The sequence below is a fragment of the Cervus canadensis genome, chromosome 22 (assembly GCF_019320065.1).
Source record: "Cervus canadensis isolate Bull #8, Minnesota chromosome 22, ASM1932006v1, whole genome shotgun sequence".
Classification (NCBI taxonomy): Eukaryota; Metazoa; Chordata; class Mammalia; order Artiodactyla; family Cervidae; genus Cervus; species Cervus canadensis.
The window spans coordinates 59,134,017-59,160,119 of NC_057407.1; the positions used below are offsets into that span (position 1 = coordinate 59,134,017).

The 26,103-nt window shown below is 36.9% G+C and overlaps 2 protein-coding genes and 1 pseudogene across 2 annotated transcripts; all 3 read left to right on the plus strand.

Annotated features, from left to right (window-relative positions):
* Positions 1 to 919: 919 nt before the first annotated feature.
* LOC122424864 (olfactory receptor 4A47-like) lies at positions 920 to 1,837 on the plus strand. The gene has a single exon (XM_043443111.1). It carries the CDS (start codon positions 920 to 922, stop codon positions 1,835 to 1,837), a length of 918 nt encoding a protein of 305 aa, XP_043299046.1.
* A 21,447-nt stretch (positions 1,838 to 23,284) lies between these two features.
* Positions 23,285 to 23,429, plus strand: LOC122425229 (annotated as a pseudogene).
* Positions 23,430 to 24,881: 1,452 nt separating this feature from the next.
* On the plus strand, positions 24,882 to 25,823 carry LOC122424407 (olfactory receptor 4A47-like). The gene has a single exon (XM_043442147.1). The coding sequence runs from the start codon at positions 24,882 to 24,884 to the stop codon at positions 25,821 to 25,823; it is 942 nt and encodes a 313-aa protein (XP_043298082.1).
* The last annotated feature ends 280 nt before the right edge of the window (positions 25,824 to 26,103 follow it).

Consider the following 26,103-nt stretch of genomic DNA (forward strand, 5'->3'; position numbering starts at 1 on the left):
TTCATTTTGAGTGTATCTATCTGAGGATATTTTAATGGGCAGTTATTTATAAATCTCACGATAGGTTTAACTGATATGTCCTCTAAGCATTATTTATTAAGCTCTTAAAAATTAGAGGATGATGTAGCATCTTTATACCTTGAGTGGTCTTCACAACTTCAAGATAATATTGTAGTAAGTACAGTGTTACTTCAATTCTTATTTTTTCTGTTCACAGGTGAGTTTCAGCATCCTATCATATATTTGTTAGCCATTTAAATGTATTCTTCTCCAATTGTTTATATTTTTCTTTAATATTTTATTTATATACTTTATTTATTAATTGATTAGAGATATTTTTCTGTTTTAGGTATTACCTCTGTGTATATACTCTAAAATATAAATCATTTCCACAAATTGCCTTCAACTGTCTCCATAATGGTATCTTCCTAAATCCTTAAAAAATTTTGAAATTGTCAAATCTATTTGGGATTTCAATGATTGCTGAAGCAGCATCCTCCATCCTGGGGATGCAGAAAGTCATTTCCTTTATTAACCAGAATGTAAATATGGAATAATTGTGCCTTAATTTTCTTATTAGATTTTTATCAATTTTTGTTTTTAAGTAAGGTATTAATTATACATACAATTTTATTAGCTTCAAGATGGGAAGGTAGTTGTGGCAATTAATTTATTTAATTATGTGTTCTTTTCCCACACATGTCTCTTAATGACTTGCCTCTCCATTAGTGTATAAGATTGTTGAGGTTATGGATAATGTTTTAATCAGTCTCATCTTATGATGTCTTAAAGTACTGGAGCATGATAATTGCTTGAATGAATAAACAAATTATCTTAAGATTTCAAGAAGTTGCTAGTAATAATTATATTTACAAGTAATTCTGTCCTGAACTCTGAAATAAAATATAGAGAAGAATCTATGGAACAAAGGAACAATGTAACTGAGTTTATCCTTGTAGGACTCACTCAGAGCCCCCAGGGTCAGAAAATATTGTTTGTGGTGTTCTTGCTCATCTATATTGTGACAATGGTGGGCAACCTACTCATTGTCATGACTGTGGTGATTAGTCCAACCCTGGATGCCCCTATGTACTTCTTTCTTGGCTACTTATCATTTATGGATGCTGTTTATTCAACTACGATCACTCCAAATATGGTTATAGACTTATTGTGTGAGAAGAAAACCATTCCGTTCCAAGCTTGCATGGCCCAGCTTTTTACAGAGCACTTATTTGGTGGTGCTGAGATTTTACTCCTGGTGGTCATGGCCTATGATCGCTACGTGGCCATCTGCAAACCCTTGCATTATTTGACAATCATGAATCAGCGGCTGTGTGTTCTGCTGCTGCTGTTGGCCTGGGTTGGTGGGTTTTTACATGCTGTAGTTCAACTACTCTTAGCTTACAACCTTCCTTTCTGTGGCCCCAATGTCATTGACCACTTTATGTGTGACATGTACCCTTTGTTACAACTTGCCTGCACTGACACCTACATTATTGGCCTCATTGTGGTTTTCAATGATGGAGCGATCTGTGTGGTCATCTTTACTTTCTTACTCATCTCCTATGGGGTCATTCTGCACTCTCTGAAGAATCTTAGCCAGGAAGGGAGACGCAAAGCCTTATCCACCTGTGGCTCCCACGTTACTGTGGTGCTCCTCTTCTTTGTGCCCTGCACTTTTATGTATGTGAGACCTCCTTCCACCTTATCCATTGATAAATCTTTGGCCGTGTTTTACACCATTATGACCCCTATGTTGAACCCTCTAATCTACACTCTGAGAAATGGAGAGATGCAAAATGCCATGAAAAAGCTCTGGATCAGAAAACGAAAATAAGGCAGGCAACAGGGAAACATATTACCTATTTTCCCTGAAGATTTGTCTTTCCAGGAAAGTCATGTGTGACTATTTAACTGTAGTAAATTTCTCCACAGTTCTAATACATTGAACATGATGAAAGTGTTTATTCTGTGAATGCTTCCAATAATCAAAGCACACTTTTAAGATTGTCATAATTTCCTGGTTCATACTATTTTGTTTAAAATATATTTTTATGATTGTTAAATTTCTTAGGAAATGTTTTTAGTTTTTGGTATAAAATCTCTCTATTGAGAGTATAGGCTTATGTTCTTATGATGAGTTAAATTGTAATTAAAACTGTAAATTTCTTTTTTTAGTGGAAGATATTCTTATGTTTTTCTCTCCAATAATGTAATCTTTCAGAATTGTAGGACTCAATGCAAACTTGAGAAAAATAAAATAAGACAAAAACTTAGAATACTCTTCCCCACATAAAGACTGTTCATATTAATATTTGAGGTATGTGTCTCATTTTTTATCTGCAGATACTTATATTTTTTTGTCCATATGTTTAGCATGTTAATGTTGAAGAAGAAGAATGTTTCAGAGTTACAACGCTAATTATAAAGAGGATGAGTATATAAAAATAATCTGAATGAATGAGATATATACACAGAAAAATAACTGAATCATACTAATTTTTCTTGTTGGGCAATCATAGCATCTTCTCAAGTGGAACAGCTTCATTTGGTGTTATATTTTCATAAATGTGATGCATTCACTTTCCAGATAGTTCAGAATATCTTATCATACTTCTGCTATTTTTCATTATTCACATCTCCAACTTTGCTTATTGTGTTTCATTATGTCTTTTAAGACCCAGACTCTGCCCTTTACATGTAAAGTTAGCATAATCCATAATCTATGAGCTTCAAATATGCACTACAGAATTTGACAACAGAATTTGGGTGATATCATTGGTAAGACAGATACTGACAATACAAGCCATTTTTATGTCTTTTATTAATGAAATACAAATCATTGGGAAGTAATAGTCCAGAATAAATTGTTTTATTTGACAGAGACATCATGCATGATATCCTCTCACTCTTTCTGGATCAGGCTTGAAACTAAACATTATCTGCCTATAATATGTTGGAAGCATGTAGTTAAAGAAATTAATTTGTTTCTGTCTCTCTTGTTTAGTCTGGATTCATGCGGGTAAAGCTATGAGGCAATTGAGGCTTTTCATAGGAAATTGTACTATATGCAAATTTTATATTCTTATGTTTATCCTTACGGTTATTACATGGAACTTTTTGTTGTTGTTATCTTTACGTCTTCCCCAGTGTAACACCATTCACCAAGTAATATCAAACATTTGAGTTGATTTGAATATAAAATTAATTCTCCCTCTTTGGAATGTTCCTATAGAGCTGAATGTTTTTTCTTTCTCCAGATTCCTACTCTAAATCCTTTTCAATGTAGTGGTTATTTGGAAATAGGTTCTGTGGGAAATGAGTAGGTCATGAAGGTGAAGCTATCATGCATGAGATTAAAGTTGTTGAAAAGAGACCAACCCGGGGTGGGGAATACGTGTAAATCTATGGCTGATTCATATCAATGTATGACAAAACCCACTGAAATGTTGTGAAGTAATTAGCCTCCAACTAATAAAAAAAAAAAAAAAAAAAGAAAAGAGACCAACCCCAGTGAGCTCATGAGACCCTTCTGTCATGTGAGGGCAGAGCAAAGACGGCTGTCTACGAGCCAAGAAGGGGACCTCACCAGATATCAAGTCTGCTGCAGCTTAAGCTTGGATCTGGGCCTCCGAAACTGTGAAAAATAAATATTTGTTGTTTAGACTACCCATTTCATGTTATTCTGTAAAAGCAGAAGTTAATTTTCAAATCTGTGTATTTATTTCAAATGATGAGATCAGAATCTTTGTTAATTGTCCATGTTCACTGATCAACAAGCTCTGTGAACTGAGGGAACATTACTTGTGTTTGTGTTTTCTGTTTTTTGAAATATGTATGGGATGTAGTGTCCACACCTAAACTTTGCCAGTTATAAGTATCCTTGAATTATGATCTATCAGGGTGAGAATTTTTATTGATAAAGTTTAATTGATATATATTTATATATATTTGCTACAAATATTAACTCTTCTTTGACATGGGCTACAAAGATTCATTTTGTTATCACAATTTCTTGTGTTTTAAATAAATATGTCATAATTTAATATTCTTTTACCCTTTGATTACTTGGATATTTTTATTTCCTTCCACTGACTTTTTAAATTTTAACCTAATTTTTAAAAAATATGTTGTCAAAATACTTTATTTTTTAATTCATCTAGAATTTATTCTTGCTTGTAATGAGGAAATATCTAAGCATATTTTCCTTAAACAGATAAAATAATTTACCAACATTATTGGAGAAGGAAATGGCAACCCACTCCAGTATTCGTGCCTTGAAAATTCCATGGACAAAGGAGCTCATGGGCTACAGTTCATGGGGTTGCAAAGTGTCAGACATGACTGAAGCAAATGAGCACACATGCACACACCAACGTAATTTATTTAATTCAATAGTAATTTGAAAAATGTGTATTTAGTATGTCAGGTTTCACACCAGTCAAAAGGTTCAATTTTGGTGTCATTTCTCTTTATCTTTCTACTTCTTTTTTTCTCCTCCTTCTACTTCTTTTTTTCTCCTCTTCTCTCTCCTCCTTCTGTATTGTATTCCCCTAGCACTGACATATTCCAGTGGTCAAGGACTTTTAAGGTATATTTATTCCTGGCAAGGGTAGTGTCTCCTAATTATTCACCTTCTTCAGAAACTTTTTGCAGTTCCTAGATATTTCCATTTAATTACAAATTTTAGCATCCTTTGTCAAATTTTAATGCTTCTCATAAAAATATATTTAGAAAGTTGTGATTCCACATATTTATCTTGATGAGAATGACGTTTCAAGATCTTGTTTTTCTATTCTGAATAAAACATATGTTGCATATTTTCTCATGAATATACGTGGCATAACATATAAGATAAGTAAAGTTTACTGAGCACATAATATATGCTAAACATAAAAACAAACAAACAAACAAAAAAACCTTTCAAACTTTCCGGGTAGAGTCTCCCGGGTGCACCGTAACTTAGTTTTCAGTAGGCAACGCCACTATTCTATTCAGCTAATGCTTTTAAATGATGGATAACGTGATCACATCAGTGAATTCTATGGAGGTGAGTGATTTGTTTTATTTATTTACCATAAAAATCTGTGTTCTGGTTAGAGATGATGATGGGTGAAGTACAGTGATAAAGGATCACAGATCCTATTCCATGAATAACAAAGTCAACTGATGCATTACAGGTAGAATAGATGTATATTTACTGCAAGTATATGATGACAAGATGCTTCTTCTCCAAGTTGAGGAGGTTCAAAGGAGTAAGCTGCCACAGAATTTTGACTGATTTCTCTAGAGAACTGTGCCCTATTAAGGGGTCAGTGATGGACTTTACAAATGGAATTTTGGACATTCAGCAGAGACAGTGCCAGATCTAGATTGGTGAAAGGTAAATCCTATTGCACACTGGGCCTATGTAGAACACTCATCTCTCCCACAGGGACCACAAAAGTGGGTAAAAAGTCTAACAAATATATGACAGGTCATCTTGTCAACCAGATTTTTGAGCATTTTCTCTTGGGTGGATTCTCTCTGATAGAAACTGTACATGATAAATAGACACCTTTGCTTTTGGTCCATTCTGTGTGACCCATCTGCATACCACTTCTCTAGGTTGCTCTTTCATCCGTTCTTCCACTTTTCCCTTTCCTTCAATAGTTTATCAAACCTGTTTTCACTGTCCATGAGTCAGTATAAACCCATAACTTAGGCCATTTATCTCCCCATGTGAAATGGAAGTGCATAAGTCAGCTCAAAATTAAGTTTACAGGTAGGATTTTTATAGTGGATGATAATATTCAGCTATTTTTTTGCAAGGAAATATTTATGTTCCATTTAAGTCTTCAAATTCTAGCCATACATGTCAGATACTTCCATTTATGTGAAAGACTGAGGTGATGGATAGTCTGTAAGGAAATACAGAAAATCTGTATTTCTTGAAACTATATCTAGATTTACCACTCAGCCATGTTTTATTATGTATTCTGTGGTCACACATAGATTCTTGAAGTATCCACAGTTGTTACTGTTGTTCAATCACAAAGTCATGTCCTACTCTTTGTGAATGCATGGACTGCAGCCCACCATGCTTCCCAATCCCTCACTATATCCCAGAGGAGTTTACTCAACTTCATGCCCATTGAGTCAGTGATGATATCTAAAGATTTCATCCTCTGCTGCCCTGGTCTCCTTTTGCCTTCATCTTTCCCAGCTTCAGGTGTTTTCCAATGAGTTGGCTCTCTACATAAGGTAGCCAATGTACTGGAGCTTCAGTTTCAGCATCAGTGCTTCCAATGAATATTTGGGGTTGATTTCCTCTAAGACTGACTTGATCTCTTTATGTCCAAGTGACTCTCAAGAGTCTTCTTTAGCACCACAGTTCGAAAGCATCAATTCTTTGGTGCTCAGTTTTCTTTATGGACCAGCTCTCACATCTGTACATGACTACTGGAAAAATCATAGCTTTGATTATAATGACTTTTGTCAGCAAAGTGATGTTTATGCTTTTTAATATGCTGTCTAGTTTTGTCATGGCTTTCCTTCCAAGGAGCAAGCGTCTTTAATTTCATGGCTGCTGTCACTGTCCACAGTGATTTTGAGCCCAAGAAAGTAAAGTCTGTCACTGCTTCATTTACCCTCATTGAAAGAACCGATGATTTTTAAAGACAAAGGAACAACCCCAACAGGTAAGTTCTTGAGACAATTGACAAGGGATACTCATTTAAAATTCATGTGGAGTATTTAAACATAGTTAAAGTCTAAAAGAGCATACATTTTCATTGAAGTAAACATGAACTGATAAAATTAAACTAACAAAACAGCAACTTACTAAAATATACAAAATGTATTTGGCTTATGATTAAAACTTGAAAGATGTTCATTGCCCAGTTTGCCAAATCAAAAGGAAAAACATGTAATATATTACAAATAAACTAATGGACTGGTAATCTTGGTTAGTGGACTATTATATTTTAAAGGATATGTCAATTTTTACAATCACTTTTGGATCTTTAAATTAGATAATTTAAATTTATGTACCATACCAAGTTTGTTAAAATAGAAATATATACTTATTCTGTTCTGATAACTTGATATGAGCCTTTATGTGTGGCTCTTTTAAAATTATGACAACAGCCATGTTTGTAACTATGCATTATGAAACCCATATTCAACAACATACCTTGCTTACCATAAAAGTGTAATTGCAACCCTGGTGGTTGAGATGGTAAAGAGTCTACCTGCAATGCAGGAGACCTGGGTTCAATCCTTGAGTCAGGAAGATCCCTTGGAGAAAGAAATGGCAACCCATTCCAGGATTCTCGCCTGGAAAATCTCATTTTCTTAAGTGGGGCTTCCTGGTGGCTCACACAGTAAGCAGCCCACTTGAAATGCAGGAGGTGGATTCAATCCCTGAGTTGGGAAGATGCACTGGAGGAGGGCATGGTGATCCACTCTGGTATTCTTTCCTGGGGAATCCCATGAACCGAGGAGCTTGGAGGGCTACAGTCCCATAGGGTCGCACATAGTCAGATACGGCTGAAGGGACTGAGCGCATGCACATACGTAACACTTAAATTATATATATTTTTAATAAGGAAATGTTAGCTGACTGGATTAAGCTGAAAATCTAGCTGTATGATCTTTCAACTTTTACAGTATCAAAATTTTGATGCCTTAAAAGATAGAGAATAGTTTATGTGCCTAATTTTTAAATGTAAAATATTCAACTAGTAGGTGATTTATTCTGGTATAATCCAACATTGATCATTATTGAGTGGATCTTGCAGAAAATAAGGTGTGAATAAAGTAATTGGTTCTTGTTGTTGTTCTTGTTGTTGTTCAGTTGCCAAACCATGTCCGACTCTCTGCGACCACATGGACTACAGCACACCTGGTCTCCCTGCCCCTCACCATCTCTTGAAGTTTATTCAAGTTCATGTCCATTGAATTGGTGATACCCTCCAACTATCTCATCCTCTGTCACCCTCCACTCCTTCTGAGATGTTTACTCTTGCCATCTCCAGTAGCTGGATACAGACTACCTAATGCCCTCATGGGTTTTGACAGATGGGCCTTATCAATCTATAGCTTCAACAGTGATTGGATCTTTAATCAAACAGTAGCAATAACGTGAATACAGTATGCAGAATGTTCATTACATCTGGCTTCTTAAAAAGTGCAAATTTTCTGGTACCTGTCTTTCCAACCCCCATCTCTCACCAAAATTATGTGGATGGAATCATCTGGGCTACATGTGAGGTTTAAAGATTCTGTAATTCCCAGCAGTGAATGATTTGAAAGTTTGGGTCCATATCTATCACAGTATGACTATTTTCTTTTGTTTAGCATCATTCTTACCATCAAACAAAGGATCTCTGAAGAAACAATTGTCATTTTTTTTTCTTTCTGAATTTTGTTTTCTTTGCTTTATTAGAATGTACTGTTTTCCTTCTTCCATTTTGTACTTTTTAAATCTTTCAATCTGCTTGCTGTAGGTCAAAATACATTATATCACAGATAAATATTATACTCATGTATAATAAAATAATTCCTAAGGCAGACAATTTTACCTTATGCCCAAATAGAGATCTATGAGTTATAAGCATAATATTCTTTCGTATCCTTGACTAGATTTATAACAATTATCAAATTGACAAAATTTGTTGCAGTGTTCATGTGAAGCATTCCAAAAAAATTGATTATCACCATTATTTATTGACCTTTAGGAAATGCCAATGAGAATTTTAGGTAATTTACTTGCAAAATACAGAAATAACCCTAAGAGGCAGGCACTATTGGCTTCCCCATTTTAATAATGAAGAAACTGAGAAATGTATTTAGTTGCCCAAGGTCCCCTTGATAGCAAGTGGTGATGTTGGGATTCCAACACAGACAGTGCAGCTCTGGAGCAACCATTATTTGACACTATGCTCTGCTCTGTCTGAGGAAGTTTTGGATTTTAAATAGGAACACACTGAATGAGAAACTTGTAGATATTATTTAATCTATGTAGTTCATCTTGTTCCTTTATTCTTTGTTTACTTTCTTCCCTTATGATTTGATGGCTGTCTTTTTTTTTTTTTTTTTTTAAGAAATTATTGATTTATTTGATTGTGTTGGGTCTTAGACAGACAGGATCTCTGTCACCTCATGCAAGATCTTTTATTGTGAGGTGCACAGCTCTTCTAGTTGTGGCTCATTTGCTCCATGGCATGTGTGATCTTAGTTTCCAGACCAGGGATAAAAAACCATGTCCCTTACATTACAAGTCAGATTCTTAACCACTGGACCACCAGGGAAGTCCCTGATGACTATCTCTTTGGGTGACTTTGTCTTTTCTTTTATGAGTGTGTGTAGGTATTGAGATTTTTTTTTTGTGATTACCAAGAAGTTTATATGTGGTAATTATGTATACCTGATTACTTTAAATTGCTGATCTCTTAAGTTGAAACACATTTTACTAAGCCTAAATTGTTCATCCTCCTTCGCCATGTTTATTTTTTCTTTTGACTTCATATTCGTATCATTATTTTGCATATCCTTCAACTAAGGAGCCTTTTGATAAGGGTGAAATAAGAGAGTGAAAACCCTTGCTTTAATTTCAACATTAAAAAAAAAAACAAAACAAAACTAAGATCATGGCATCTAGTCCCATCACTTCATTGCAAACAGAAAGGGGAAAAGTGAAAGCATGACAGATTTCATTTCATTTCATCCATTCTTGGGCTCTAAGATCACTGCAGATGGTGACTGCAGCCACGAAACTAGAAGAAGCTTGCTCATTGGAAGGAAAGCTATGACAAAGCTAGAGAGTGTATGAAAGAGCAGAGCCATCACTTTTCTAACAAAGGTCCTTAAGAGTCAAAGCTATGGTTTTTCCAGTAGTCATGTATGGTTGTGAGAGTTGGACCTTAAAGAGGGCTGAGCACCCAAGAATTGATGCTTTTGAATTGTGGTGTTGGAGAAGACTCTTGAGAGTCCCTTGGACAGAAATGAGACCAAAACAGTCCATCCTAAAGGAAATCAACCCTGAATATTCATTGGAAAGACTGATGCTGAAACTGAAGCTCCAGTACTTTGTCCACCTGATGTGAAGAGCCGATTCATTGGAAAAGACCCTGATGCTGGGAAGGATTGAGGGCAGGAGGAGAAGGGAATGACAGAGGATAAGATGGTTGGATGGCACCACTGACTCAATGGAAATGAGTCTGAGCAAATTCTGGAATATGGTGAAGGACAGAGAAGCCTGGTGTGCTACAGTTCATGGGTAAACAAAGAGTCAGACCTGACTTAGGAACTGAAAACAACATCCCTTAACTACTTCAGTTCAGTTCATTTCAGTTAGTCGTGTCTGACTCCGTACGACTCCATGGACTGCAGCAGGCCTGGCCTCCCTGTCCATCACCAATCCTGGAATTTATCCAAACTCATGTCCATTGAGTCGGTGATGTGATCCAATCATCTCATTCTCTGTCGTCCCCTTCTCCCACCTTCAATCTTTCCCAGCATCAGGGTCTTTTCCAATGAGTCAGTTCTTCATCAGGTGGCCAAAGTACTGGAGTTTCAGCTTCAACATCAGTCCTTCCAATGAACACCCAGGACTGATCTCCTTTAGGATGGACTGGTTGGATCTTCTTGCAACCCAAGAGACTCTCAAAAGTCTTCTCCAACACCAAAATTAAAAAGCATCAATTCTTTGGCACTCAGCTTTCTTTATAGTCCAACTCTCACATTCATACATGACCACTGGAAAAACCATAACCTTGACTAGATGGACCTTTGTTGGCAAAGTAATGTCTCTGCTTTTTAATATGCTCTTTAGGTTGGTCATAATTTTCCTCCCAAGGAGTAAGCATCTTTTAATATCGTGGCTGCAATCACCATCTGCAGTGATTTTGGACCCTCAAAATATAAAGTCAGCCACTGTTTCCACTTTTTCCCTATCTGTATGCCATGAAGTGATGGGACTGGATGCCATGATCTTAGTTTTCTGAAAGTTGAGCTTTAAGCCAACTTTTTCACTCTCCTCTTTCACTTTCATCAAGATGTTCTTTAGTTCTTCTTAACAGTCTGCCATAAGGGTGGTGTCATCTGCATATCTGAAGTTATTGATATTTCTCCCAGCAATTTTGATTCCAGCTTGTGCTTCATCCTGCCCAGAGTTTCTCAGGATGTACTCTGCATATAAGTTAAATAAGCAAAGTGACAATATACAGCCTTGACATACTCCTTTCCCTATTAGGAACCAGTCTGTTCCATGTCCGGTTCTAACTGTTGCTTCATGACCTGCATACAGATTTCTCAAAAGGCAGGTCAGGTGGTATAGTTAACTACTTACTGTGTATATATTGCTAGATGGTTTTGCTACTTTCTTCTGCTAACTTTCTTACTAGCTTTATAAGTTTGTTTGTTTTTTTTTTAACTACTACCTATAATCTATTTTTCCTCTTCCAATAATATCTTTCTGTTCATGATATTTATATTTCTAGTTATGATCTTCTTCACTATAATTACAAAACTTCTCAGCATCATCTTTGGTTTAATCCTGCTTGGGGCTCTCTATGCTATCTAGATATTCTTGTCTTTCTCTTTTCCCAGGTTAGGGAAAAGTTTAGCTACTATGTCTTCAACTATGTTCTCTGCCCTTTACTTTCTCTCTCTTCCTTGTGGGACCTCTATAATGTGAATATTATAATGCTTGATGCTGCCTAGAGGTCCCTTAAACTGTCCTCATTTTAAAAATTATTTTTTCTATTCAACATTATTGATTCGAATTACTCTGTGTTTCAGCTCACTGGTCCACTCCTCCGTATCATATGATCTCCTGTTGATTCTTTGGAGTGTGTGTGTGTGTGTGTGTGTTTCAATTATTGTATTCATCTCTGTTTGGTTAATCTTTATATCAGCCAATTCTGTGAAAACTTTCAACTTCTTCCTCTTATGTAGAAAATGTTCCTTTTGTAGACAATGTTCCATAAGCCCTCTCCCCTCTGGTCACCTGAGGTATATGCTCCAGCAATGTCCATTATGAGCTTCACGATCCAGTCTTGTTGTGGGCCCACTACTGAGGGAACACCATGGGTGGTCCCAGTTCCCACTGTTTGAATAGACGTGCCTTGTCCAGTGTTTCTCCACTGCTGGTGGATGAACCAGGTACTGGCACTGTTGGTTGCTTAACCAAGCAATCCCAGTCTTAGTGCAGGCCCATGGTGGGTAGTGTGGGTTGGAAGGAAACTGGCCATGGAGCCTGAGGTTTGTTCTTGCCGACTTCTGGGCAGAGTCCAGTTCCAGGTAGGCTGGCTCAGGGCCTCAGTGTGTATTGGGCTGGACCCTGTATCATACTGGAAGCAAGGCTGAGCCAAGTTGTACTGGTGTGGTACTGGTATGCTGGAGGGTAGACTGGGTCTTAAAAAGGCTGGCTGCAGCATCATGGTGCTCCTGAAGCAAGTGTTGGCTGTTATTTAATAGGGCTGTGGCCCAGTGGATGAAACCCAAGGCCTACTCAGGACAGGCCCCAAGGTTGCTACCAGCCCACTGCTGAGCTGAACCATGCCTGGGGTCTCTAGCTTTAGAGCAGGGATCCCAGAGCTGGTGTCAGCTCCCAGACAGTGCTCAGGGGATCCTGGGGCTGATGCTATCTCACCGGTGAGTGGCTGCATTGGGACATAACCAGCTGATTGGCCATTCTGGTCCTAGGACTGGTGTCCATGTGGCAATGTTCAGGGCTAGGAACCAACGGGTCCTGGGGCTAGTGCCAACCCATTAGTGAATGGAACTGGGTACTGTTGCTAATGTTGGTGCAAAGGTGGGTGGAGACTAGGTCCAAGTTGCCTTGGGACTGGTACCACTACACTCTTGATGTGGGAGCCTGGTCCTGGGGTTGGAGCTGACCAGCTGATAGAGAGGCCTGAGTCATAGGTCAGGTGGAAGCTAAAGGGATTGACAGTAGCCAGCCTGATTGTGGATGGGGCTGTGCCTTGCCCAGTTAGCTGATTGACCTGGGGTTTCTCAAGATTTGTGCTACCTTGTCTTGTGTAGTGCTGAATCCCACTACTGAAAATCTAGAAGGAGGATTCCAATATGGTCCTTGCCAGCATCAGGGTCCTGGCCATGGGACAGCTGTCTGAAATGGCTGATGCCTGCATCTACGTCCCCAAGGTGAGTCCCAATTTCTTCCTAACTCTCTGGCATTTTCTCCAAGATCAACAGGTGTGTCTGACTCAGTCTTCTTTCAAAAGACTCTTCTATCATGGGTCTTACTGTATGTGATGTTTAGAACTAGAGCCTTTATTTCTCAAGGCCTCTGGCTCACCCCAAGAGATATCCCACTGACTTTAAAAGCCAAACATTTGGGGGGCTCAGATTCTTAGTGCAGGACCCTGGTCACAGTAGCTTGATGTGAAGCTCACATCCCATTGCTCCTTTGGAAGAACCTCTGTAACTGGATGATCCTCTTTTGATTATTGCCTACCCATAGTATGGGACTAGACTATACCCTGTATAAGCGATTCCTCCCTGTTTGTTGTGGTTTCTTCCTTATATTTTTAGTAATAGAGGGTCTTTTCTATTGGTCTTCAGGTCATTCTCATCAAAAGCTGCTCTGTAAATGGTTGTAATTTTGGTGTTCTCATGTGCAGACATGAGCTCACAGTCTTTCTACAATCCTGTCTTGGCCATGCCACCTTGTATCTCTTTATGGTTGTCTATACACAAATGTGTAGGTCTGTGAGAACAGTCACTCAATTGTGCCTGACTCTGCAGCCCCCTGGACTGTAGCCTGCCTATGCCTTTATACTCCAGTAGCACATTTTTTTGATTACCATAGCTTTAAATTGTGTTTTAGAAACAGGAAGTATGAGAGTTTTACATATTTGGCATCACTTGAAATTCCATATAAATTTTTAGTTGGAATTTTCTACACTTGCAAAAAATGTTTTGTTTTTTGTTTTTTTTTCCAGATTTTGATACAGATTTCACTGAATATGTAGATTATTATTATTTTTTGTAGATTATTTTAAGTAATGTGCATGTGTGCTAAGTCATTTCAGATGTGTCTGACTCTTTGCAACCCCATTGACTCTAGCCCACCAGGCTCCTCTCTCCATGGGATTCTCCAGGCAAGAATACTGGAGTGGGTTGCCATGCCCTTTCCCAGGGAATCTTCCAGACCCAGGGATCGAACCACGTCCCTTATGCCTCCTACATTGGCAGGTGGTTTCTTTACCACTATCACCACCTGGGAAAACCTATTTTAGGTATTATTGACATCTTAATAATATTAAATATTCTAGCTCATGAATATGTTGCCATTTATGTATTTCTTCTCAAATATCTTTCAGCAGTGTTTTGTAGTTTTCAGTGTATGAGACTTTTTGCTTCCTTGCCTAAGTTTACTCAAATATATTATTCTTTTTCATGCCATTTCAAGGTGAATTTTATTCTTAATTTCCTTTTTATGTTGCTCATTGATTGCATAAAAAATCAACATCTTTTCATAGTAAAAAGAAACTCTCAAAAATGGTAGGAATACACCTGAATGTAATAAAAGTGGTGTACGACATATCCACAACTCAGATCACAATTAACATTAAAAGATTAAAAACTGTTTCTTTAAAATCTGGGTCAAGACATGAGCGCACATTCTCACCACTACTTTGTAACATGTGCTTAGTTACTCAGTCCTGTCCAATCCTTTTTGACCTTTCAGACTGTAGCCCAACAGGCTCCTCTTTCCAGGGGATTTTTCAGGCAAGAAATACTGGAGAGGGTTGCATTTCCTTCTCCAGGGGATCTTCCTGACCCAGGGATTGAACCCACATCTCCTATGTCTCTTGTGTTGCAGACAGAATCTGTACCCATTGAACCACATGAGAAATCACTTCCTTTGTAACATAACACTGAAATAAATATTCTTGTTAATTTTTTACATTTTTCTACTTGTAGACCAGGTCATCTCTGAAGTTAGATAATTTTACTTAGTTTTGCTGTCTTTGACAGTGCTTCTGATGGCAGCCAATTCCTGTCCTTTCAATCTCAGCTTCAACATCACCTTTTAGGAAAGGTCTTGTTGATTATACTACCCACAGTAGGATCCTCCCTCTTGTTTCTATGACGGTACTCTATTTTTTGTCTTCTATGCACTAAATAAGACTACAACTTCTTTCTTAAATTGTCTCCTATATTGTCCTACTCCATCTTAAAAATATAAGATCCATGCAGGAAGGAAATTTTACATGCTATTTTCTCCTGTTTTATTAACTGCTGTGTCTTTATGCATAGCATAGTTTGTGTAAAATGTAGGTATTCTACATTAAAAGTAAGTTAATAATGGGATAAAATTAGTTATTATACCTGATTTGGTGATAAAATTTTTATATATTTGATCAAACGTCAAGGCAGTATAAATTGAGCTCTCAATAAAAAGAGAGAAAATTTTTCTATAGCAAGAGGGGAAATACAGGATGAATTAATCTTCACTGAAACAAAATGATTGAGTCTATATTTTGTTCTTGACTGACAATAGTCTTAATATGGTTCTCAAACTTTTCTTTTTTCTCCATGTTTCATGTTTCTGACACTAATTAATTCTGTGATGTGGTCCAATAGTATCTTTACATACAAATGCATTATTAAAGTTTAGTGGAAAATACCAGCGAATTTAATTAGGCAAGAATCAGTCTTGAACACATTCCAAATTTAAGACAATAATAAATGAATGGCTAGAAGGGATAAAAAGTCCAGTGTTCTTTGATCGTATTGAGGAAAAAAAGTCGATAGTCTTTTAAGAACTGATATAAATTTCTCAGGAGGATCCTTTACAGACTTAAAGCAATACATAGAAACAACAACAGTGGCAGCGACACAAGGAAGTCTCTCAAAATTGCAAGTCAACTAGTCTGGCTCCACTAACATGATAGAATCAGATGGGGCTAAAGAATTGAGTGGTACCTTTTTTTAATTTTGAAGTTAATAGGAAAAGTAGTTACTTAAGACGATTTTCCCTGGAAATGGCTAGCTTCCATCTTTCTATGTAAACCTAGGGTTTGCTTGTCTTTTGGATCAGTTTTCCTAATATGGTAAACTTTTGTTATTTTGTGTGAACTGTGAAATTTCTTTTAAACTATTTCTAATGCAAATAAAAACAGTATTTCAAATAATCTGAAAACTCCATGGAATAAGTGACCAGATGAATAAAAATAAAATATTCTTCATGTAATAATGCAAACTTTCAATCTATGTTGCCATACTGGATGCAAGAATTCCAGGGTTTTATGAGTAACTTAAAAAGTCTTTCTTCAGATTATGAAACAGCTTCCACAAGGTCAGATTAGTAGTGAATAGTGGGAACCAGGGTTCACAATTGTGTGACTTTCTTTACTATGTAAGGAACTAAATCATTTTGAAATATATCAAACTTAGGTTCTGATTCTAGTTTTATCAGTTAAAAATGTGTGCTCTTGAGAAAATTAATGAAATATTATGAACCTCATTTTCATCAGTTATGGAAAGGTAATAAATAATTATAGTACTTGTTATTATAAATGCTAATTATGATACATTAAATTGTAAGAACATAATTGGAATACACTAAAACTATTTTGAGCAGTTGAATGATATAATCAGAACAAGATGTAAAGAGTGTAATTTGAGCTGTTTCAGGAAAACAAGTTGTTGGAGGGCAGAATAAAAGTGGCAGGAAGCCATTTGGCAGGAAGCTAGTGCTGTGGCCTAGAAAGGAAATGGGGAGATAGGAAATGATCAAATTTGTGATACAATATGAAAGTAGAAGCAACAGGATTTGTTAAAGGAAGAAAGTTCTAATATGAGTGCAAAAGGGGAGTGATGAGCACTGTGAGATTTTTTGAAGGAGGTACCAATAATGAGGAAAATCTTCAAAAAGTTTTGTAGTATATACAGATAGATATCCAGATCCAGATATCCAAAGTTGGAGATATTGCTCATACAAATGTCAACATAAGGGTGGAGGGAGGGGCTGGAGACACAACGTTGGGTGACATTAGCATTTATAGGGCAGGGAACTGGAGACATCGAAATATAGACACACAGAAAGACTTCTCAGTAAATCCTAACACAATTCAGGACAGTGACCCTCTCTTCATAGACTCCTCTATCCACAGGGAATATGTATATCAGTTTAACTAGTCTCAAGTATTATCCATATTGACTTTATAAATGGTATTTTAAAAAATTTACATACAATTCTCTTCCAATCTTTTCCTGTCCTTTAGCTTTTCCTTTAAAACTCAATAAAGCACTGTTATTCCTGGAAAGAATTCTCTGGTTCCAGTTTAATTGTGATATTCTTACACTGTGATACTTAGAGTTGTGTCAGTATTCTTATAGCGCTTAAGAAACTTACCTGGAATTTTCTGATACTTATCGTTGAGTGTAGGGAGCTATGACTTAATCAACTAGGGTATCACCATGTTGTCTATGACCTACTGTACACAAATAGATATTCCACACACCTCCTTTCATTTGAATGTATAAATAGAAAGCAAATTTTAAGTCAGTCTTAAAAGCTTTCCCCCTTGATTTCTAGGTAAACTGCTTCATAATATATGAGGTCATCTGCTGTCCAGAATAGATGGAACCAAGGAACAATGTAACTTGCTTTGTTCTCCTGGGCCTCATACAGGGTCTAAAGGAGCAAAAAGTCCTTTTTATTATGTTCTTGCTCTTCTACATTTTGACGGTGGTGGGCAACCTGCTCATTATTGTGCCTATAACTTTCAGTAAGACCCTGAACTCACCAATGTATTTTTTTCTTGCTTGCTTATCATTTATGGATGTCACTTATTCCTCTTGTATTACACCCAGATTGAGATCAGACTTTTTCTTTGGGGAAAATATCATATCCTTTGAATACTGCATGATTCAGCTGTTTATACAACACATTTCTGGTGGATCAGAGGTCTTTCTTCTTTTAGCAATGGCCTATGACCGCTATGTGGCCATCTGTATGCTGTTGCGTTATCTGGTGATCAGGAGGCAGAGGATGTGTACTGTTCTGCTAGTGCTGTCCTGCACTGGAGGTTTTGTGCACTCAGTAATTCATTTTACTATAGCACTATTTACAGGCTCCCATTAGGTGGCCCTGAAAGGTTGTTGCTGAATGATAAGACCCTGGGATTCTTAGCTTCCGGAGGAGACAAATTCAATCCAGGGCCAGAGATGAGGCTGGATCACTCAGAGCTTTTGTGTAATAAAGTTTTATTAAAGTATAAAGGAGATGGAGAAAACTTCTGACATAGGCATCAGGAGGGGGCAGAAAAAGTACCCCCTTTGCTAGTCTTCAGCTGGATGTTATATAGTCACTAGTCACTGTTAATGAAAAGAAAGGAATGTCTTAAAATTCAGAATGGCATCAGATAATTCATCCCAGGCCATAAAACGATTGACTTGAATCTCGTAGAAGGTCAGATTACCACACAAATAGTTTCGTTTACATAGACTAGGGGAACAATATCTGAGTATAACATACTGGTTTGTCAAGTAGTTTGAGCCATTTGGCGGAACCAACTCGAAGACAGAGTCTGGGGTACATTAACATAGCTTAAGACAAACATTTGCATAAGAAAAAATGTATTGATTAATTCAAGGTTTTGAGAATAGCTTCAGGTGAAGCCAGGTGTCATGGCAACACAACATTTTAAGAGAAACCTCCTTTTAAAATTTGTATAGAGAAGGAAAAAAAAAAACCTTTAGTTTGTTTCCTCCTGCCGCTTAAGAGAGATAACAATGTCTGGCACTTGCAGCCTGTTTCCTCCGTTTGGAGACCCCTGGCCTCCTGCCTGTTGCCCTCTCAGCCCCGATGTCATCAGTTACTGTATGTGTGACATGTACCACTTACTGAAGCTCGTCTGTACTGACACCTTTGTCATCGGCATCTTAGTCGTGGCCCGTGGAGGACTGATCTGCACTGTTGTGCTTCTGCTCTTACTTGTCTCCTATGGAGTCATCCTGCACTCTCTGAAGAACCTGAGTCAGGAAGGGAGGCAGAAAGCCCTCCAGACCTGTGGTTCCCACATCACTGTGGTTGCCTGCTTCTTTGTTCCCTGTATTTTCATATATGCAAGACCCTCTACCACCTTCTCTATTGACAAATCACGAAGTGTGTTTTATACAATCATAACCCCTATCCTGAATCCATTAATCTACAGTCTAAGAGATTCTGAGATGACAAATGATATGAAGAAGCTCTGGAGAAAAAAAGGTAGATCAAGTATTAAATAAATGCATTATTCATCATGAAAAATTAACATTACAGCCAGTCCTCAGAATGTAAGTCTTCATGAATCTGATGCAAATTTTCTTTTTTTTCTCAAACAATTAAGTCAATTATAATTAAAGAATGAACTATATGTTCATGCCCTCTGTGACAGTTTCCCTACTAGAATGTAAACTATAGGATGGATGGCTTATCGCTGAACCTAGAAAATCATAGTAAGTAGTCAGTAAAGAACTTATAATTAATCAGATAATAAAAACTTATGGAATTACACTAATTTGTAAAGTAATTTTTGTATTTACTTTCATATTCTTAGTTTGATTTTATGTCAAAATCTTGTATCTTTTCTTATTATTCTGATTAAAATATTTATATATAGGCTGCTCTCTGTATTCAATTTCATTTGCTTTACTGATAAAATTTTAATGTCATATATTAAGTTTTAAAATAAAAATTTAAAGTATGATGTATAATGAGAAACTTTAGAATTCATGAAGATGGAATAGTGCAAAATAAAATCCTATACTTGCCACACTGGAGTCTTCCATTCCTTTCAGATCTAGTAACTATATTACTCTAGTCACTCCTGAGATTCTTCAACAAATAATAGTACAAACGCAAACATGACTTGGTATATGTGTGTGTTCATGTCTCTGTGTATAAATTTTCTATTTTACTTCTGACCCTCCTGAAGATCTTTACATACCAGACGATGCAGAGCTAACTCATCCTACTTTCATTGTACTGCTTAACTTCTTCATAAAAAAACACTGAAATCTAGGTATCCAGTAATCTTCAGGTTTTTTCCATATTTTTCTATGATGTATAACTCTACAATGAAATCTTTTTGAGATTTTGAAGTATGAATCCTAGAAGTGGAATTGTTAGTTCATTTGGTATAGGTATTCAAAACACTGATGCTCATAGTTGTTGCCAAAATGTCATCCACATGGTTATACCAAACCCACCACTCCCCTAATTCTGCAAAATACATTTTACCACACTCTGAACAACCAGGGCTTGATGAACTTGTGTGTATCTGACATCTGATTGGCTTCCCAAGTGGCTCAGTGATAAAGGATTTGCCTTTCAATGCAGAAGATACAGGAGACATGGGTTTGATTCTTGGGCTGGGGAGGTCCCCTGGAGGAGGAAATGGCAACCCACTCCAGTACTCTAGCCTGGAAAAATACCAGGAACAGAGGAGCCTGGAGGGCTGCAATCCATGGGGTTGCAAAGAGTAGGACATGACTGAGCACACATGCAAACACACACATCTGATTAAAGGACTTATGTTTCACTTGTATACTTTAATCATAAATATGTAAACATAATTGAATATTGGCATCTTTTTAACTGTTTAAAGTTATTTCTTTTTTCATCAATTGCTTATTAATGAATATTATATATTTTATTTGATTGCTGATATTTTCCATACTGATTTTTACAATTTAATTATATATTAAAGAAATCATACATTTTACCACGTATTTGTAATTATTGCATTTCTATCTTGTGATTATTCTTGATGTATTTATACTGTGCAGAATATTTTGGTCCTCTAGAAATATTTTCACATTTGCATAGTCAAATCTATCAATATTTTCTTTGGATTTTATGCGTTGCATAGAAATAGTTTTCCTATTTCAATGTTACCAAAATATTGTTCCACAGTTTTCAACACAATTTGTGAAGTCTTTTTGTTGTTCTATGTTTTTCATTTCAATTTTTGAACCATCTACACATTAATTTTATATAAGGAGTTAAATAGTGACCATATTTTAATTATTTTTGTGGATGGATATTTTTATTAATGCATAAGTATTTTCCCCATGTCTTTGATATCCCAACTTTACAGTCTAAAATAAAATATGTGTTTGGATCCAATTCAAGTTACTATTATTATCCATTAATCTCTTTATTCATGTGCTACTTAACATGATGTAATTGATTTGATTTAAAATATACTTTGATACCAAATTAGCTTAAGACTTCTCATTGCTATTCTTTAACAAAACTATGTCTACTCTTGCATGTTTATATTTTAAAATTGAATTTCAATAAGCTAATCTAAGGAAAACTAAATTTAGTTAGTGTTTTCTATGAGAATTGCTTTACAAAATTTTTCTGTCTTTGAAGAATTGAGAATTCTTACTTACATACTGGATCTGTCTTTTCACTTAAGTCTTCTTGTATGTTAATATAGATCTAGTTTGTTTCATTGTAAATGTAGTCATTTTTATTTTTAGATGATATTATAAATAGTATCGACCTTAATTACACTTTCTAAGTGTCTGTTATTTCAATATAGGACATATTTTTGTTTTTCATCTTTACATAGTACATAATTTTCACAGTACGCCATTCATAATTTTAGTCTACATCCTGAAGGTTTTGACAAAATACAGACAGTTGTGTAATCACCATCATTTATCAACATGCAGAATCTTTCATCATCATGAATATGCCCTACATTCATGGACATGACACATTGCCTTCTGTGGCTGTCACCAAATCATTGGTGAGTGGAGCAGTGTCCTAGACAATCTATCTGGGCCTAGGGGTCCTCATCTGGTTTTGGCCCACAGATGGACAGAGAGGAGCCCACATTGTCCCAGGTTGGTACCCTGGTGGATGAAGATGGTCCTGGTGCTGGCTAACTGGTGTCTGTTCTTGGGTCTCATCTCAGCTAGGGGGTCAAGGAGTCCTCTGATAGCCAGCCTGTTGGCTCATGGCTATGTTCTTGCCCAGCTGGCTGTTTGGCCTGGAGCTTCCTAAGGTTTGTTTTGCCTGACTGCTGACTGGGCCTGGCGCCCACCACTAAAAAGACGGAGGGAGGATCTCCATAGGTGTTTACCATTAGCAGTGTTCTTTTGATGGGCTACCTCTCCTAAATTGGTGCTGCCAACATCTATACCCCCAATATGAATCCCAAATTCCTCTTACCCCTCTAGGAAGGACTTCAAGTACATCTGACTCAGTCTCCATTCAAAATAGCTATTTCTGAAAGGTGTCTTGTCTCTGTGTGACCTTTAAATCTGGAGTCTATTTCCCAAGGCCTCTGGTTCTCACCAAAGTTAACCCCACTGGCTTTCAATGTCAAATGTTTTGGGGGCTCATCTTCCTAGTGCAGGACCTCTGATATGAGTAGCTTAATATGGGGTTCAGACCCCTTTGCTCCTTTGGGGAGCCTCTTCAACTGAATTATACTCTCATTTTTGTATTGCCTACCCAAGATATGGGAGTTGCCTATACACTATATTTGCTACTCCTACCTAACCCGCAGTGGCCCTTTTATATCTTTGTTAATAGTGGAAATTTTCTGCCACTCATCAGGTCATTCTCAAAAATGGTCACTCTGTAAATAGAATTTCAATGTTCCCATGGGAGGACATGAATCCAGGGTCTTTCTATTGTACCACCTTTGCTACTCCACCCTAAATATCTGTCTTTTGTTTAGTAGTATCTTTGTATAGGGGCTTCCCTAGTGGCTCAGATGGTAAAGAATCTGCTTGCAATGCGGGAGACCTGGGTTTGATGCTTAGTGTGGGAAGATCCCCTGGAGGAGGGCATGCCAACCCACTCCAGTATTCTTGCCAGAGAATCCCCATGGAAAGAGGAGTCCATTGGGTCACAAAGAAGCCGGACAGAACCGCACAGCATGCATCTTTACATACAGATGTACTTTTAAAATTTAATGGAAAGTCCCAGTGAATTTAATTAAGAAATAATCAATATTGGATACATTCCAGTTCTAAGACATAATGTTAAATGTGGTTAGAAGGGATAAAAGGGATCTTTGTCTCTTTTGGGAAAATAGATGATGTTCTTTTAGGAACTGATGTAAAAGTTTCAGGAGGTCCTTTGTTAGGCTTAAAACATTGCACTAAAATATATGGAGGACAGCAGAAGAATTTTTCTCAAAATCTTAAGTCAACTAGTTTAGCTGTACCAGTGTGACAGAGTGAGAAGTGTTAAGCAATTCACTGAAATTTTTCTATCTTGAAGTTAAGAAAAAATTTATTAGAAATAAATTTTCCTCCCTGGCAATGGGCAAAGAGGCACCTGATTGGTGGTGTTGCTCTTATATCAGTCAGGGGCAAAGCAGATGTCTAGTCCTTTGTTCATCCTAGCTTGATGCCTGGATTGATGGCCAGAGCTATTTCATGCCTGGGGCACATAAAATACAGGAAAAAAAAAAAAAGAAATAAAATTTCCTGGAAATACCTTGCTGTTCTTCCTATATAAACATAGAATTTGCATAGCTTTCTGACAAATTATCTTAACATGGTAAACTTATATTTTTTGGGTATTGTGGAATTTCTTTTAAACAATCTAAAGTGCAAATAAAAACATTCTTCTGAGTAAATGGAAGAATCCATGGAAGAAATGAACAGACAGCTGAATGAAATCAAACATATCCTCAGGTAATATTGCAACCTTTTGCCCTCTTTTGTCAAACTGGATTAAAGAAAAAGATCAAGGTCTTTAGGAATGATTTAAAAACTTTTCCTTCTGGTTTTCAATACTCTCCAACAGGGTAAGAATAACAGTAAGTGTTGGGAAACATGATTCACAATTATGGACTTTATTATGCAAGAATTTAAGCTGTTTTGAAACATATCAAACTCAGTTTCCAATTCTTGTTTTATCACGTAGAACTGTGTACCCTTAGGAAAATTAAAGGAGTACTCTTAGCCTTAGCTTCATCAACTGGGAAAACGTGATTATGGATTTGTTACTGTAAGTATTAATTGTTACACATAAATTTAATAGAATAAGAGTTTTGAGCAGTTGAACAAGATTTAAAGAATATAATTTGAGCTGCTTCAAGAGAACAAATTGGTGGACAACCCTCCCTATCTCCCCTCCCCTGCAAAAAAAAAAAAAAATGGAAAAAAGTGGCAGGAGGTTACTGTTCTGGGCCAGGAAAAAAGAGGGGAAGGGAATGATCACATTTGTGATATATTTTGAAAGTATAATCAACTATATTTGACATAGTTATCAGTAAATAATATGAGAACAAAGAGAGAATGATAACACGGTGCAAAGCTTTGTCTGAACAATCACACTGAAGGGTGACCACTTTTAGCAAGATGGGGGACATCTTTTATATTGTAGAAAATTTTGCGTTATATGTACTAAATTGATGTCTAACTATAAATATTCAAAATTGGATAAGTGGGTTTCTAATGTTATACTTTTGTGTCTTTATAAATGATATACTTTTCTGTAATTCCTTTCCCACATTTTTTTGTTATTTTACTTTCCCTTTAAAACCCAGCTAAGTCATTGCTGCTTCTGGGAAGACATCTCTGATTCTAGTCTGATTGATATATTTCTACTCTGTGATATTTAGCATTATGAGAGTATCTTTATCATGGCACCTATTATGTGTGTCTGCAATTTTCTGATTCCTCATTCTGTGTCATATCACTGAGTCTAAAGAACTATGAGTGATTCAACCTGGGCATCACAATGTCTATGATCCACTGGACACAAGCAGATTCTGTAAACACATTTTTTGATTGAAAGGATAAATAGAAGACAGGATTTTAGTACATTTAAGACCTTTCCCCTTTGTTTTGTAGGTAAACTGCTTCTAATATGTGAAGTCAGCCCCTGTCCAGAATAGATGGGACCAAGAAGTAATGTAACTCACTTTGTCCTCCTGGGCCTCACACAGAATCCAAAGGAGCAGAAAATCCTTTTTGTTATGTTCTTGCTTTTCTACATTTTGACAGTGGTGGGCAACCTGCTCATTATTGTGACAATAACTGTCAGTAAGACCCTGAACTCACCGCTGTATTTTTTTCTTGCCAGCTTATCATTTATGGATGCTGCTTATTCCTCTTCTATAACCCCCAGACTGATTTCAGACTTGCTCTTTGGGGTAAATATCATAACTTTTGAATCTTGTATGACTCAGATGTTTATAGATCTTTTTTTTGGTGGATCCGAGGTCTTCCTTCTGCTGGTGATGGCCTATGACCGCTATGTGGCCATCTGTAAGCCCTTGCATTATTTGGTGATCATGAGGCAAAGGGTGTGTCTTGTGCTACTGGTGGTGTCCTGGGTTGGAGGCTTTTTGCACTCAATAATTCAACTTAGCACTGTTTATGGGCTCCCATTCTGTGGCCCCAATGTCATTGATCACTTTACATGTGACATGTACCCCTTATTGGAACTCGTGTGTACTGACACCTATGTCATTGGCCTCTTAGTGCTGGCCAATGGAGGACTGATCTGCTTTGTCATCTTTCTGCTCTTACTCGTCTCCTATGGCGTCATCCTGCACTCTCTGAAGAACCTGAGTCAGGAAGGGAGGCAGAAAGCCCTCCAGACCTGTGGTTCCCACATCACTGTGGTTGTCTGCTTCTTTGTTCCCTGTATTTTCACATATTTAAGACCAGCTACAACCTTCCCAATTGACAAATCATTGAGTGTGTTTTATACAGTCATAACCCCCATGCTGAACCCATTAATCTACAGTCTAAGAAATTCTGAGATGACTAATGCTATAAAGAAACTCTGGAGAAAAAAAGCAGATCAAATCAAATTAGTTCATTACCCATAATGATTTCAGTAACTTAGCAAGAGGACCAATCTTCCAGAAAGTCAAAGTCTTCATAAATCTGATTAAATTTTTCCTCCTCTCACAAGGAATTAAGTTAATTATAAATAAGGAATGAACTATACATTCATGCTTTCATTGATAATTTCTTTGCTCATAAGTAAACTGTGTAACATCTTGTGTACCACTGTGTCTAAATAGGTGGGTCATTTACAATAGAAAGTTGTTTCCATTTATAGTAGAGAGCAATTAAAATTATGTAGCAAATGAGTTAATTAAATTT

What these genes read in the sequence shown, in the direction of transcription:
- LOC122424864 (XM_043443111.1), top strand. Translation starts at nt 920, where the DNA reads ATGGAACAAAGGAACAATGTAACTGAGTTTATCCTTGTAGGACTCACT.
- LOC122424407 (XM_043442147.1), top strand. Translation starts at nt 24,882, where the DNA reads ATGGGACCAAGAAGTAATGTAACTCACTTTGTCCTCCTGGGCCTCACA.